This window comes from Nansenia antarctica, assembly GCF_963989245.1.
Source record: "Nansenia antarctica genome assembly, chromosome: 2".
Lineage (NCBI taxonomy): Eukaryota > Metazoa > Chordata > Actinopteri > Argentiniformes > Microstomatidae > Nansenia > Nansenia antarctica.
In genome coordinates this window covers 66,522,305-66,537,304 of record NC_137675.1, presented here as the reverse complement: position 1 = coordinate 66,537,304, position 15,000 = coordinate 66,522,305, and the positions used below count along the sequence as shown (strand labels likewise).

General features: G+C 45.7%; 1 protein-coding gene across 2 annotated transcripts in view; it reads right to left on the bottom strand.

Moving 5' to 3' along the window:
- The window catches only part of olfm2a (olfactomedin 2a), a gene marked incomplete at both ends in the record, with an annotated part of 29,023 nt that overhangs the window by 2,162 nt on the left and 11,861 nt on the right, over positions 1-15,000 (bottom strand). For both annotated transcript variants that reach the window (XM_080524550.1, XM_080524551.1), the window contains 4 exons: positions 2,826-2,932; positions 3,473-3,692; positions 5,582-5,737; positions 10,075-10,224. In XM_080524550.1, coding sequence (XP_080380676.1) covers positions 2,826-2,932; positions 3,473-3,692; positions 5,582-5,737; positions 10,075-10,224 — 633 coding nt within the window. The remainder of the gene's footprint in view (positions 1-2,825; positions 2,933-3,472; positions 3,693-5,581; positions 5,738-10,074; positions 10,225-15,000) is intronic.

The window sequence follows — 15,000 nt, the reverse complement described above, 5'->3', positions numbered from 1 at the left end:
CCATTGCAAACAACATCCTATGAGAAGTTAAATATTATATTATATTTATGTGTATATTATATTAATCCTAATTGTGCCATGATCACTAGATGTTATGTAGATGTTATCATTATTATCATATACTGATTTTATATAGTGATCAGCAACCAAGTGAGCAATCAAATGGAAGTTAATGCCTTTTGCCTTCGCATGACCCCTTATTATTTTGCAGACAATGCAAAGGCAGAGTACATTAACTCACTAATAAGAATCAAAAGTCAAGTTTGAGCTAATTTCCAATATTCTGCCTACATCTGGGGCCTCATTTATAGAAAGTACTCAGATCAAATGTTGATCTTACCCGTGTCGTACGTAGAAAACCACGTCAACGTAGTGATTTATACAATTTCAACGTGAGTCAATTTGACCGTGGAAACGATCATAGCTCTACGTCGAGTATTGACCTTGCGTACGCACATTACCTACTGGTTATGCGGAGTTATTACAGGCATGTGAGCCGCACTGCCTATACTGTAATTCATGCGAAGTGAATGTGGCTCGTAATAAAATTAACGATGTTGTTATCAGCCGAGAAAATGAGTTTAATTCAAGATTTAAAAGGAACTGATGTTTATGATTGTATTTCAGTCTTCCTTTATATCCCTCCGGAGCTGTCTATCTCCCCTTCAACATGCCTAGTGCGCTCCACAACGGACCTTGCCTGGCCACGCGCTAAATTATATTGGATTATTCTTTTCACCTGATAAGAATAAGACCATTATATTATTACAGTATAAGCAGCACTCAAGTTGAGGGGGGATAAGGGGGGATGGCATCCTCCCTGAAATAAAAACGGTCAAAATCATCCCCCTTCTAACACTGCCTTTCCATCCCTTATGTCATTTTATCAATGAACGTGGTATTACTGCTATTTCAACATTTAGTTTTGCACATATTGAGTAAAATACTGTGGCCGAGGGGGCACGCACACATGCAATGACATTTTTACCAAGTTACGAAGTCACTGACGCTGAAGGGATGCTAAAATTGTCCTCATATGATAAAATCCACCACCTCCCCTGATTTTCTTTTACAACTTGAGTATAAGCATTTGCCTGGTTAGTTGTTAATTAATTAATTTTGCCATTTAGCAGACGCTTTTATCCAAAGCGACTTACAATTACGAATTGCAGGGACATTCCCCCTGGAGTAACTGAGGGCTAAGTGCCTTACCCAAGGGCACACTAGTAGTGGTGTGGCTTCAGGCGGGATTTGAACTCACAACCTTCCGATCCCAAGTCCAACTCACTATCCACTAGACCACCACTACCCCACTACTACACTACTACTACACTATGACTAGTTGTCATGATCAAACGTTAAGTCACCCTTCTCTGCCCTCTCCCGCTTCCAGACGAACGCCTACCCAATATTATAGCACTTGTCTTAATTCAGCCGCTATAATTGAGCCCCTGATGTATATGGCTATTAATATGATCAGTGATTGATATGATAACTAATGTGATTGTAGTGATCACCATGGCCCAGTAGTTCAAAACTTTTAATCCCTATCTGATCGGATCAGATTTGGATTTCTTGTATTATTTTTCATATCCACTAGATGGAGATCGGTAGGATTAAAGCACTGATATTCAAGATCTAGTAATCTTGAAAAGTCTGAATCTGAATCAGTGTGATCCTATCCTGAATTGCTTTGAAATACTGGGACAAAATCTGGCCGAGTTGTCTTCTTCTTCTTTGGCGTATGGGTTGTTGTTTCCTCTCCACTCCACCAGGCTCGGGGCTGAGGGGCTACCCTTTTACCACCCCGAGACCTGGTTGAGGGGCTCACCCGGGCTATATTTCTGTCTGATCCTGGATCACAAAAAATGGGATTTCTAAATTTGATCGGATCTGATTGAGATTAAACGTTTTGAACTACTGGGCCCATATGATCATGAAACACAGGGATTGGGGATTGGATCAGAGGAACGGAAATGACCTTTGCTGTCTACAATATCCATTTAGTCTTGAGACATGACACACTGTTTAGGTGGAAAACGTCTCCATCTCATCTCTCCTCTCCTCAAAAAGAAAAAAACGTCCTTCCTCTAGCATGACGACAGACAATGGCCCCTGGATTGAGCTTAAATTACTTTTCCTACGAAGACTGGTGGATAGATGATTCACTTCAAATGCATTTGTTGTAAGTCGCTTTGGGATAAGGCGTCTGCAAAATGGTAAAACATTTAAAATCTCCTTTCCTTCCCTCTGTGTTATCTATGTCTCTCTCTTCTCCTCCAGTCCTTCTATCCCTTTCCTTCACCTCTCCTCACCCTCTCCTCTCCCCCACTCTTCTCCCCCGTACACCCTACTGTGTGCTTGTTACTGTGAGACCACATGTCATCTCCAATCAGGCGAAGCCATTACTGTATCATCTCAGTCCAGACTGATTTTCAGAGCACCCACACTCCTGGCAATTACCCAGGTGATTGGTGAAACTTTTGCCTACACAAGTTGTTAATTTCTTCCCTGATGATGGAGTGATTAATCAACCCCAGTAGCTGTGACAGGAGGGGACAGGAGGAGGGAGAGGGAGGGATGCTATCCATCAGTGACTCAGCGCTCACTCTCTTTCTCTCATGCACTCTCTCATTCTCTCTTTCTCTCTCTCTCCCCCTCACACAATGCTCAGGAGGAGTCCAACTCCAGGCAAAACAGTCAATCAGTCACAAAAATAGCACTCCATCCCCCTCTGTGTGGGTGATGGTTTACCATGGTCCTCTAGGGCTCTTACCCATGTTGTGAGATGAGGGGTCAGGAGGTCAATATGTGGAGAGACTCACCCTGTTGTCTGAGCTGGGTATCATGGTGTCAGTCATCCAAGAGCCGAACCGTGACCCTGAAGCACGGACAGTGATGGGGTTACTGACGCCAGTCAACTTCCCACAGCCTGGTGGACGAACAGACAGACGTTAGAACAGGACAGAGAGAATCAAATATACAGTGACTGTAGAGTACCACCTCTGCTAAATGTAGTTACATTACATTTTATGGGAAGGGTTGAGGACTAAAAGAGCATATAGTGAAATGTTAAACAGCTAAAGGCTACACTTGGCTTAGCTGCAATACCATTTTTTTTTCTGTTAAATCATCAGTTTATATAGGATTTTGTAAAATCATCAGTTTAGGGGCACAGGGGAATCAGGTTATTCTAGGCCAACTTTAGGTAATTTATTCAGCTAATGCAAGCACTAAGCAGTAAAACCACTACAATGTTGACCATAAACAACCTACGTTTAAATCTACATTTCACTTTGCTTTTGCAAATTGTGCATCGTTAATGCTTTCCACTGATCATAAAATGACTCTTCTGTTTTTTATGTTACTGGAATAAGTGCTGCTTGACACGCACAACAAGCACACACACACACACACTCCACCACACACACACACACACACACACACACTACACCACACTCTCCACTCTTACCTAGTTTCTGCATGCAGGAGTGGAGTCTGGTCTCCAGCAGCAGCACTCTCTGGCGTAGCTCCTCGTAGTCGTAAGCCCCCATCTCCTCCTGGATGGCCATTAACACCAGGGACAGGTTCCTCACTTCCTCCCTCAGACGCAGGATCATCTTGGCATCTGCCTTGTACTGCTCCAGGACTGGCAGCAGGGGGCGCAGCTGGGTCACCTTGTCATTTAGCTCCTGGGGTTGGACACACACACACACACACACACACACAGACAGAGGGGGATTAGACAGATAAAAACAGGGGACAAGACTAGGCTGGAATTCAAGAGAGAACATTCCAATCTTAAACCCAGCTCTGTTCCATGATGAGTAATCAAATGTATTCCATGTACATTGATGCTATGGTTTTCCAATCCTGGCCTGAGGCTTCATCTGTGGGCGCTTGCCCATCTATCCTGGACTCAATTCCACCTCTATGACTGATCAACTGTCAGGGAGGTGCAGAGACTGTTACCTTCTCAGCCAGTGGAATTGGTGAGAGGAGAGGAGGGGAGGGGAGGGGAGAGGAGAGGAGAGGAGAGGAGAGGACAGGACAGGACAGGAGAGGAGAGGAGAGGAGAGGAGAGGAGAGGACAGAGAGAATCAAGAGGAGGGGGGGGAGGGGAGGGGAGAAGAGGAGAGAGGAGGAGAGGAGAGGCGAGGCGAGGAGAGGACAGAGAGAATCAAGAGGAGAGGGGAGAGGGGAGGAGAGGAGAGGAGAGGAGGGGAGGGGGGAGGAGAGAGGAGGGGAGGGGAGAAGGGAGGAGAGGAGAGGAGAGGGGAGGGGAGGAGAGGGGAGGGGAGGGGAGGGGAGGGGAGAGGAGAGGAAAAGATAGGAGGATGGGATGGGAGAGGAGAGGAGAACAGAAGAGAAGAGGCGAGGCGAGGAGAGGCGAGGCAGCCTGCTGCTGGAAGGTATATCAATAAAGCCTATGAGCAGCAGGTGTATCAATAAAGTGTGGCCGCCACAGGAGGGGCTGTTTCCTCCTTGTTAAGGTTTATCGTAAATCTGGTGATGAAGCAGCTCTCAGCCCTGTAGAGCCACATCATAAATCTCATTTTTCCCTTTAGGGCCACGAAAATTCACTCTCGTTAATCTCCTGCACCCTGCCATCGGCGACTTTGAGCTCCCCACATTCATCAGCCCTCAGTCCCTCAGAAGTCAAATACAGCTTTTAGACTTGTGCTTTTTTCCCCTATTGGACTGTGGATTCACCAGTCTGATTTGAATATACATATGCCTGCATATTTGTGTCATATAAAAAAATGTATTGATGAATGGGGTAATTTTATGAACATCGTCATTACTTCCATCGCAATGACGTCAATAAAACACGCTGAGAGCTAAACGCTGCGCTTCATTCTCGTCCCTGGTGCTTGAGCACAGTCCCAGCGGTGAAGCACATTTAGCATTAATCAAAGCATCTTTTAATCAAACTATTTTATGGTCCATCTAATATCAGTGAGAGTGTGAGAAATGCGTGAAAAGGCCAAAGAGACAGCATGCTGACAGGAAGACAAAATGGCTCACTGATAATAGAGCCGGAGACTTAGTTTGTAGGGAGATAAGGAAGAGATAAATTCGAATATATATATAAGGCTATTAACTCAGAGCATGCAGCATAATTTTAATCATACAGAGAGCGAGCAAGGGGAGGGAGTGGAGAGAGAGAGAAATAGAGGAAAACTGATAAAAAAAAACATTCTTGCACTCGGTCCTGGGATTTAATAATTCAGGGGCACTTGAATCAGCTGAAATTGCGTCCTGTGCATGATTCAATTACACTGAAATATCTATGGGTCTGTGTGTGTGTCATTCTGCTGGGATGTGTTAGAGAGTTGTAAGAGAGTTTTATAGTCTGTGATGAAAGAGAGATAGGAATGGGCAATCCATAAAGGATCTTGCCCTGCAAAGTTTGTTGGTACATTTATACAGTACTGTTGCACATACAAATGTAGAAACATGCTTCACATAGAAAACAGTGTGATTTTCTTTTAGTACACACACACACACACACACACACACACACACACACACACACACACACACACACTCATGCATAATATTATTGATTGCCCAATACCTGAAAGTTCTTGGGGTTGAGGCTCCGGGGGTTTTCTGAGGCAGTTTTCAGTTTGCCGTCCACCACTTTCATCAGACTCTCTGTGTTCCTCACGTACTGCAGGTCCCGATAGGTCCGCAGGTCAAGCACCTCCATGGACTGAGTGATGTTCTGGACCTGTCAAACACACACACACACACACACACACACACACACACACACACACACACAACCACCCCCCCCACACACAGAGTCAGGCACCCAGACAATGCTCATGTTTATTCAAAACCCTTCGCTCTCTCTCTGTTTATCATTAAGTTCTCTTCTCACCAGCTGTCCAGCCCGCCCACTGTGCCCTCTGCCCACTCTGTTCCCACCCACAATCCCACTCTTTCTTCTGTTTGTCGATCCTACTGTTTCATACACATCAACAAGTATACACATCTCCCACACACCTACTGTACTGTCTAAGGATTGGGCACTCTTAATGTAATTACTGTACAAAAGTAATACATGAACTTCCATGGAATGACAGATAAAACTTAGCTGGAACCAATCTGTGGCATTCCATCTAGGCCTCCCTACCCCATGTCAGTAATGGCTTCCTGGTCTCTGTTAGTGAGACAGTCTCTGCCGTGGCAGGTGTGACAGCTCAATTCTCAGAGCAGGTCTGAGCTAGAAGCCCAGCCTGGCAGCACTGCAGCATTTGAGTTAGCCAGCTACACATTCACACTATCTTCTGGGTGGTTATCGCCATTCAGTAGCTCAATGCCGGAGTCCATTCTGGCCACACCTGGCAATCCAACAGGATGGCTCACACTGACTGTACCATATGTGACACGGTCTGGTGAAATGGGAAACAAGTCGGCAACCAATTAAAATGTTCAGACTTTTATTTTGAAACACGAAAATACATTTCAACGTTGTTGACACTCACAACACACACTCACTAGTCAAGCCAAAATATTGCAATGCAATGGATTCAGTGGAGTAATCCCCATTGTTACCTAGTTAACTATAACACTACTTTTGTTAGCAGGCTCACAAAACAAGCTGTGTTAGTTGACTAGCTAGGTATTGATTTTCAACAACGCTGAAATGTATTTCCATTTTTCAAAATAATAGGAGGAACATTAAATTGGCTGCCGACATGTTCCCCCTGTCACCAGACCGTGTCACATATCCTCTCTTCATCTCAGTAGTCAGGGAGAAAGGAGCTGGTTAAATGGCTGAGCTGTCTTACATTTCCATTTTTGGTATTTAGCCAAACAACACATACATTTGACTAAGTAAATGAATCATCTATCCACTAGTCATAACAGGAATAAGTAATCTAAGCTCAGGCCTGGGGCCATTGGCAGTCATCGTGCTAGAAGAAGGAAGTATTTAAATTAAAAAAGATATATATATTATGACACTGGAGAAACTGTACAGGGGGGTAGAGGGTAAATAGATGTCTCAGGAGGGACAGTTGTAGCCTGAAGAGATGGGTCTTCAGTCTACGGCGGAAGATGGGGAGTGATTCTGCAGTCCTGACAGCAGTGACCATTGTTTGCAGGTAGGCAGGGGCTGTCCCTTTGCCGCCCGGTAGGCGAGCACCGGGGTCTTGAATCTGATGCGAGCTGCTATCGGGAGCCAGTGAAGAGTGCGAAGGAGGGGGGTAACATGAAATAATTTGGGGAGGTTGAACACTAGACAGGCAGCAGCGTTCGGGATGAGCTGCAGAGGTCTGATGCCGGAGGCAGGGAGCCCGGCCAGGAGTGCATTGCAGTAGTCAAGGCGGGAGATGATCAATGTCCAAGAGTTGAACCAAGAGTTGAGCTGCTTCTCTGGTGAGGAATGGATGTATCCTTCTGATGTTGTAGAGGAAGTATCTGCAGGAGCGTGCTGTTGTTTTGATGTTCGCCACACAGGATGATTGAGTGATTGTCGAGGATCACCCCAAGGTTCTTGGCTGTCTGGGAGGAGGCTATGGTAGAGTGATGGAGAAGTCTTGGAGAGGGCAGGCTTTCCCGGGGAGAAAGAGTAGCTCAGTCTTGTTAAGGTTGAGCTTGAGGTGGTGGGCTGACATCCAAGCAGACATGCAGAGACACGTGTTGCCGCATGTGAGTCAGAGGGGGGGAAAGACAGGAAGAGTTTATTGTCGTCTGCGTAGCTGTGATAGGAGAACCCATATGAGGAAATTACAGAGTCAAGAGACTTGGTATAGAGGGAGAACAGTAAAGGCCCTAGGACAGAGCCCTAGGGGACCCCAGTGGTGAGGGCTCGTGGAGAGGATATCGATAGAGGGAGAGGGAGGAAGCTCAGGCAGAGTAGAGAGCCTCCGTGACAGCAAGGAGAGCAGTATCAGTAGAGGGCCCAGCCTTAAAGCCGGAATAGTGGGGGTCAAGGAGGTTGTTTTAAATTCACTTACAAGTCTAGCAGGAGATTCTTCTTTTAGCTTCATCAAAAATGTAACTGGTGTCCTTCAGGCTCACTGCTGTTTTTGAACATTATTGGTCTGGTTCATCAAAATCGAGATACTTTTTCAGTAGATACTGTCGTGTTTTCCATTCTCAGTGGAAGATTATTATTATTATTTGTTTTACATTGTTAGCAGATCCTTGTCTGGGGTGAGCCTTTAAGGACCTTGTCCACCCAGACACAGGTACTGTAGCTGGTTTTAAATGAGGATTTGAAGGGAGGACAGATCTGCTACATTCAGCACACATCCTCCTCCTGCTCTGAGAACCATTGACCCCAGGTGTCCTCATTAGTCTGTGTTTTATTGGACAGCAGCGTTAGTCCCTCACAGCTGGTGTCTTACAAGCGCACACACACACACACACACACACTCACTCTCGCACGCATGCACTCACTCACTCACACACACTCACTCTCGCATCCACATCCCCACACACATGTGCATGCACACACACACATACATACACACATACACTCACACATTTCCCTCTGCGTGTGTGTGTATGCGTGAGTATGTGTGTGAGTATGTGTGAGTATGTATGTGAGTGTGTGTGTGTGTGAGTGTGTGTGTGTGTGTGTGTGTGTGAGTGTGTGAGTGTGTGTGTGTGTGTGTGTGTGCGTGTGTGTGTGTGTGTGTGTGTGTGTGTGTGTGTAAAAAAGCAGATAAGATTAGCCAGAGTGACAGGCAAGGGTAAAGATAGGTATCAGGGTGAATGAGATCTCAAAATTCAGGTGTGGCATTGATCCACGAAGCCTCCCAGCTCATTCAACATTTTAATTTACCTCCATCTCTCCTCTCAACAGCATATAAATGTCAGCCCTCCCATCTTCCTTTCCCTTCCTCCCTCTCTTTCCCTCCTTCCAGGGCTCCACTGCCTTCTCCACCCACACAGACTCTGTTTCGCGGAATCCCTCAAGGCCATTCGAATTCAAGCCCTATCAATACTGCCTATCGACAGAGCATACAGTACAGTGGTCTTGCACCCATACTGTGTGGATGGATCCAGCTTTTAGAGGTTATGGAGGAGTTTCCTGCTGTGAAAAAAAGGCTGCAGAGATGAGAATCTCAAATAGCAAAATAGTCAGTCACAGCTCAACCCCTGCTCTCTGAGATGGACGGAGGAGAGAGGTGGAGAGATGCAGGCCGGGGGGTTAGATGCAGAGAGCCGTAAGGAGCAGTTATTCCCCTGATACTCTCCTCTACGCTCTGCATCTAAACCGTCGATCGATGCAACTGCAGATCAGCAGAGTCAACAACCACCCGTGGCTCGCTCACAAGCTTGGCTTTACTTCTGCGCCCTTGCTCTCACTCCAGAACTGTGTGTGTGTGCGCGTGCATGCATGTAAGCATGCGCATGTGTGTTGTGTGCATGCATGTGTGTGTGTGCAGTACAAAGAGTGGTTGAAAATTACATTTCCATATTCAGAGCTCTTGGCAATTGCTATGGTATTCCTGCAACTCTTTGATCTGTTTTGTGAATGTAAACACACAGGTTTGTTGTTGCCAATAGAACAGGTCTCAGAGTTTAGGGGAATTAAGTGTGCCACATTTACTGATTCAGGGATTAGGTTTTTCCACCAGCTTTTTTTCCTTTTCTTTTCTTTGTTTTAGCCTAATGGATTAAATTGGAAAAACACTACAAGGCTAAGGCTCGATAAATCCAATTTCATGGGTATATTTAGGACACGCCCTCTTGGAAATCCTCACTGGATTTCTCCTTCATACACTTTCACAAGCTTCTCTGTGTTCTCTTTGTTTAAAGGAGGACATGCTAGGTAACACTGAATACTTTTGACACATTTGCAATGCAAGTATGTGCATGACTGATTCACATGTCAGTGAGGTGATTGTTCAGGCCAGGAGTCTATACTTGACAGAAGGTGTGTGTGTGTGTGTGTGTGTGTGTGTGTGTGTGTGTGTGTGTGTGTGTGTGTGCGCGCCTACAGCTGAAGCATTTAATGAGCCTTATATATGTGTGTGTGTGTGTGTGTGTGTATGTTTATTTGTAACAGACATGTGGGAACGTGTGTGTGTTATTGACAGCTGTCACCTTCTCCATGAGTTGGCGGAGTTGCCTGCTGCGTGGGTCGCGGTTACACATGTTCTGGGCTGGTGCAACCACAGTACAGATACACTTCCCATCTGCGTCCTGCGCCGAACTGTAGATCTGCCAGCCTTCCTCCGGGCTTGGGTACAAAGCCTGCACAGAGAGGGAGAGAGTGGGATGAGTTAGAGAGAAAAAAGTGGGACAGAAAGCGAAAGAGAATTAAAGAGAGAGAGAGAAAGATAGAGAGAAGGGGGGAGGGGGGGAATAGGGAAAGGGATCAAAAGTAAAGAGTTGTAGAGAGGCGAGGGGCTGACGGAATATGGAATAAAAAGAGATAGCACAAAGGCAGGCGGGAAAAAGAAACGGACAGGTTGACAGAGATGGGAAGAGATGGAGGATGGAGAGAGATAACAAAAGCTTGAGAGTGAGAGAGACAGGATTACAAAGAAGAAGAGAAGGCGAACGCGGAATTGGAGGACTGTGTGAGAGGAAAGCATCTAATAAGTTTGGACACAGAGAGGAAATGGAGCTGTTTGGGATCGATAAAGCTGCTCTTTACCAGGGGAGGAAGGGAGGGGGTGAAAGGATGGATGTCTCTCTTACTAATCCAATCAAAAGTAGTGCACGCACACACACACACACACACACACACACACACACACACACACACACACACACACACACACACACACATACTCACACACATACACACACACACACACACACACACAAACATACCACTTAAAAACCGATACATGCACACACATGCACACATACAGATTAGTGAGCAAATTGTAATGAGGACAGTCATTTCAGCAATGAAATTAAAGACACATCCCATAAGTGGAGAGACAGAATGGGAAATCAAATCTAACCCTGCTCTGCTCTGCTCTCCTCTCCCTGGGTCTGTGGATCAGATTAAAATGTCTTGGGGAACAGGAGGACTATGTGATTGGAGTGTAAAGTAGCAACCACTCTGCTAGCGAATGTGCTCACTGTCACATCTTGTCACTCCTGCCAATCCCCTTCCCATCCCCCATCCCCCTCTGCCCCCCCCCTCCCTCACCATCCTTTCCCTTCTCTCTCTCTCTCCTTACTCTGCACTCAGTTTGAGTGAATTGTAATGCTGGCTGCCAAAGCTCACCACAGATGCATAGTGGCAAGCAAGATATGTATGCTAAAGGAAGAAGGAAGTACTGGTACACAAATCTTTTCCTCAAAGATATCTCCAAGTGGCCATAATGGCTCTTCATGTCGTATCTAAATACTCTCAGTTTTCTCAAGACCATGAAAAATGTATCCATGCATTTGTTTCAAGTATACTTGATTATTGTAATGGTCTACTAACAGGCTTATCTAAAGGGGCTGTTCGTAGGCTACAGCTCATTCAAAACACCGCTGCTAGGGTCCTAACAAAAACGAAAAAGTTTGAACACATTACACCAATCCTGAGATCCCTACACTAGCTACCAGTCTCTCGGATAATTGAATTCAAAGCACTCCTAATTGCATACAAATCACAAAATGGTCTTGGACCAAAATACATGTATGATATGATATCAAAATATGATATCAGATCTCCTCCCACCCTATATTCCCGCAAGGCCCCTAAGGTCAGCTGAGACTAATCATTCCAAGAGTGAAAACAAAACACGGTGCAGCAGCTTTCAGTTATTCTGCCGCATGCTCCTGGAACAAACTCCCTGAATAAATCAAACAGGCCCAAACCCTAAAAATATCTAAATCTAAGCTAAAAACATTTATGTTTTGCAGCAGTTATGATTAAACACAAATACTTCTATCAATGTATTTTATCCATAACTATTGTCTTATTAAATATTTTATCTATTTACTTCTTATATTTGATTTTATTCATTGTCAAAAAAAAAATTCTTGCTCCTATTGCTGCACTAGGAGGATCACACTGGTAGGGCATCTAAGGTCCCTGTGAGGCAGAGAGATGACAGGGAGATGACAGAGAGATGACAGAGAGATGACAGAGAGATGACAGAGAGATGACAGAGAGATGACAGGGAGATGACAGAGAGATGACAGAGTTCCATAGTAGGCAGTGGGCACAGCTCGTAGGCTGGTGTGAAGAAGAGGAGCACAAAGAGAAAACTTTCCATAGGAGAAACTCTTCCAATGTCTCCCAGACACTTCAGACTGTCTGTTCTCTGTCTGTCTGTCTGTCTGTCTGTCTGTCTGTTCTCTGTCTGACTGTCTGTTCTCTGTCTGTCTGTCTGTTCTCTGTCTGTCTGTCTGTCTGTCTGTTCTCTGTCTGTCTGTCTGTTCTCTGTCTGTCTGTCTGTTCTCTGTCTGTCTGTCTGTTCTCTGTCTCTCTGTCTGTTCTCTGTCTGTCTGTCTGTTCTCTGTCTGTCTGTTCTCTGTCTGTCTGTCTGTTCTCTGTCTGTCTGTTCTCTGTCTGTCTGTTCTCTGTCTGTCTGTCTGTTCTCTGTCTGTCTGTCTGTTCTCTGTCTGTCTGTCTGTCTGTCTGTCTGTTCTCTGTCTGTCTGTCTGTTCTCTGTCTGTCTGTCTGTCTGTCTGTTCTCTGTCTGTCTGTCTGTTCTCTGTCTGTCTGTCTGTTCTCTGTCTGTTCTCTGTCTGTCTGTCTGTCTGTCTGTCTGTCTGTTCTCTGTCTGTCTGTCTGTTCTCTGTCTGTTCTCTGTCTGTTCTCTGTCTGTCTGTTCTCTGTCTGTCTGTCTGTTCTCTGTCTGTCTGTCTGTTCTCTGTCTGTTCTCTGTCTGTCTGTTCTCTGTCTGTCTGTCTGTCTGTCTGTCTGTCTGTTCTCTGTCTGTCTGTCTGTCTGTTCTCTGTCTGTTCTCTGTCTGTTCTCTGTCTGTCTGTTCTCTGTCTGTCTGTCTGTCTGTCTGTCTGTCTGTTCTCTGTCTGTCTGTCTGTTCTCTGTCTGTTCTCTGTCTGTTCTCTGTCTGTCTGTTCTCTGTCTGTTCTCTGTCTGTCTGTCTGTCTGTTCTCTGTCTGTCTGTCTGTCTGTCTGTTCTCTGTCTGTCTGTCTGTCTGTCTGTCTGTTCTCTGTCTGTCTGTTCTCTGTCTGTCTGTCTGTTCTCTGTCTGTCTGTTCTCTGTCTGTCTGTCTGTTCTCTGTCTGTTCTCTGTCTGTCTGTTCTCTGTCTGTCTGTCTGTCTGTCTGTCTGTCTGTTCTCTGTCTGTCTGTCTGTCTGTTCTCTGTCTGTTCTCTGTCTGTTCTCTGTCTGTTCTCTGTCTGTCTGTCTGTCTGTCTGTTCTCTGTCTGTTCTCTGTCTGTTCTCTGTCTGTCTGTCTGTCTGTCTGTCTGTCTGTTCTCTGTCTGTTCTCTGTCTGTTCTCTGTCTGTTCTCTGTCTGTCTGTCTGTCTGTCTGTCTGTTCTCTGTCTGTCTGTCTGTCTGTCTGTCTGTCTGTCTGTTCTCTGTCTGTTCTCTGTCTGTTCTCTGTCTGTTCTCTGTCTGTTCTCTGTCTGTCTGTTCTCTGTCTGTTCTCTGTCTGTCTGTCTGTCTGTCTGTCTGTTCTCTGTCTGTCTGTCTGTCTGTCTGTCTGTCTGTCTGTTCTCTGTCTGTTCTCTGTCTGTTCTCTGTCTGTTCTCTGTCTGTTCTCTGTCTGTCTGTTCTCTGTCTGTCTGTCTGTCTGTTCTCTGTCTGTCTGTTCTCTGTCTGTCTGTCTGTCTGTTCTCTGTCTGACTGTCTGTCTGTTCTCTGTCTGTTCTCTGTCTGACTGTCTGTCTGTTCTCTGTCTGTTCTCTGTCTGTCTGTTCTCTGTCTGTTCTCTGTCTGTTCTCTGTCTGACTGTCTGTTCTCTGTCTGTTCTCTGTCTGTCTGTCTGTTCTCTGTCTGTCTGTCTGTCTGTCTGTTCTGTCTGTCTGACTGTCTGTTCTCTGTCTGTTCTCTGTCTGTCTGTCTGTTCTCTGTCTGTCTGTCTGTCTGTTCTCTGTCTGTCTGACTGTCTGTTCTCTGTCTGTCTGTTCTCTGTCTGTCTGTCTGTCTGTCTGTTCTCTGTCTGTCTGTCTGTCTGTTCTCTGTCTGACTGTCTGTCTGTCTGTCTGTCTGTTCTCTGTCTGTCTGACTGTCTGTCTGTCTGTCTGTCTGTTCTCTGTCTGTCTGTCTGTCTGTCTGTCTGTTCTCTGTCTGTCTGTCTGTTCTCTGTCTGTCTGTCTGTCTGTCTGTCTGTTCTCTGTCTGACTGTCTGTTCTCTGTCTGACTGTCTGTCTGTCTGTCTGTCTGTTCTCTGTCTGTCTGTCTGTTCTCTGTCTGTTCTCTGTCTGTTCTCTGTCTGTCTGTCTGTTCTCTGTCTGTCTGTCTGTTCTCTGTCTGTCTGTCTGTTCTCTGTCTGTCTGTCTGTCTGTCTGTCTGTTCTCTGTCTGTCTGTCTGTCTGTCTGTTCTCTGTCTGTCTGTCTGTCTGTCTGTCTGTCTGTTGTCTGTCTGTTCTCTGTCTGTCTGTCTGTTCTCTGTCTGTCTGTCTGTCTGTCTGTCTGTCTGTTCTCTGTCTGTTCTCTGTCTGACTGTCTGTCTGTTCTCTGTCTGTTCTCTGTCTGTCTGTTCTCTGTCTGTCTGACTGTCTGTTCTCTGTCTGTTCTCTGTCTGTTCTCTGTCTGACTGTCTGTTCTCTGTCTGTTCTCTGTCTGTCTGTCTGTTCTCTGTCTGTCTGTCTGTCTGTCTGTTCTGTCTGTCTGACTGTCTGTTCTCTGTCTGTTCTCTGTCTGTCTGTCTGTTCTCTGTCTGTCTGTCTGTCTGTTCTCTGTCTGTCTGACTGTCTGTTCTCTGTCTGTCTGTTCTCTGTCTGTCTGTCTGTCTGTCTGTTCTCTGTCTGTCTGTCTGTCTGTTCTCTGTCTGACTGTCTGTCTGTCTGTCTGTCTGTTCTCTGTCTGTCTGACTGTCTGTCTGTCTGTCTGTCTGTTCTCTGTCTGTCTGTCTGTCTGTCTGTCTGTTCTCTGTCTGT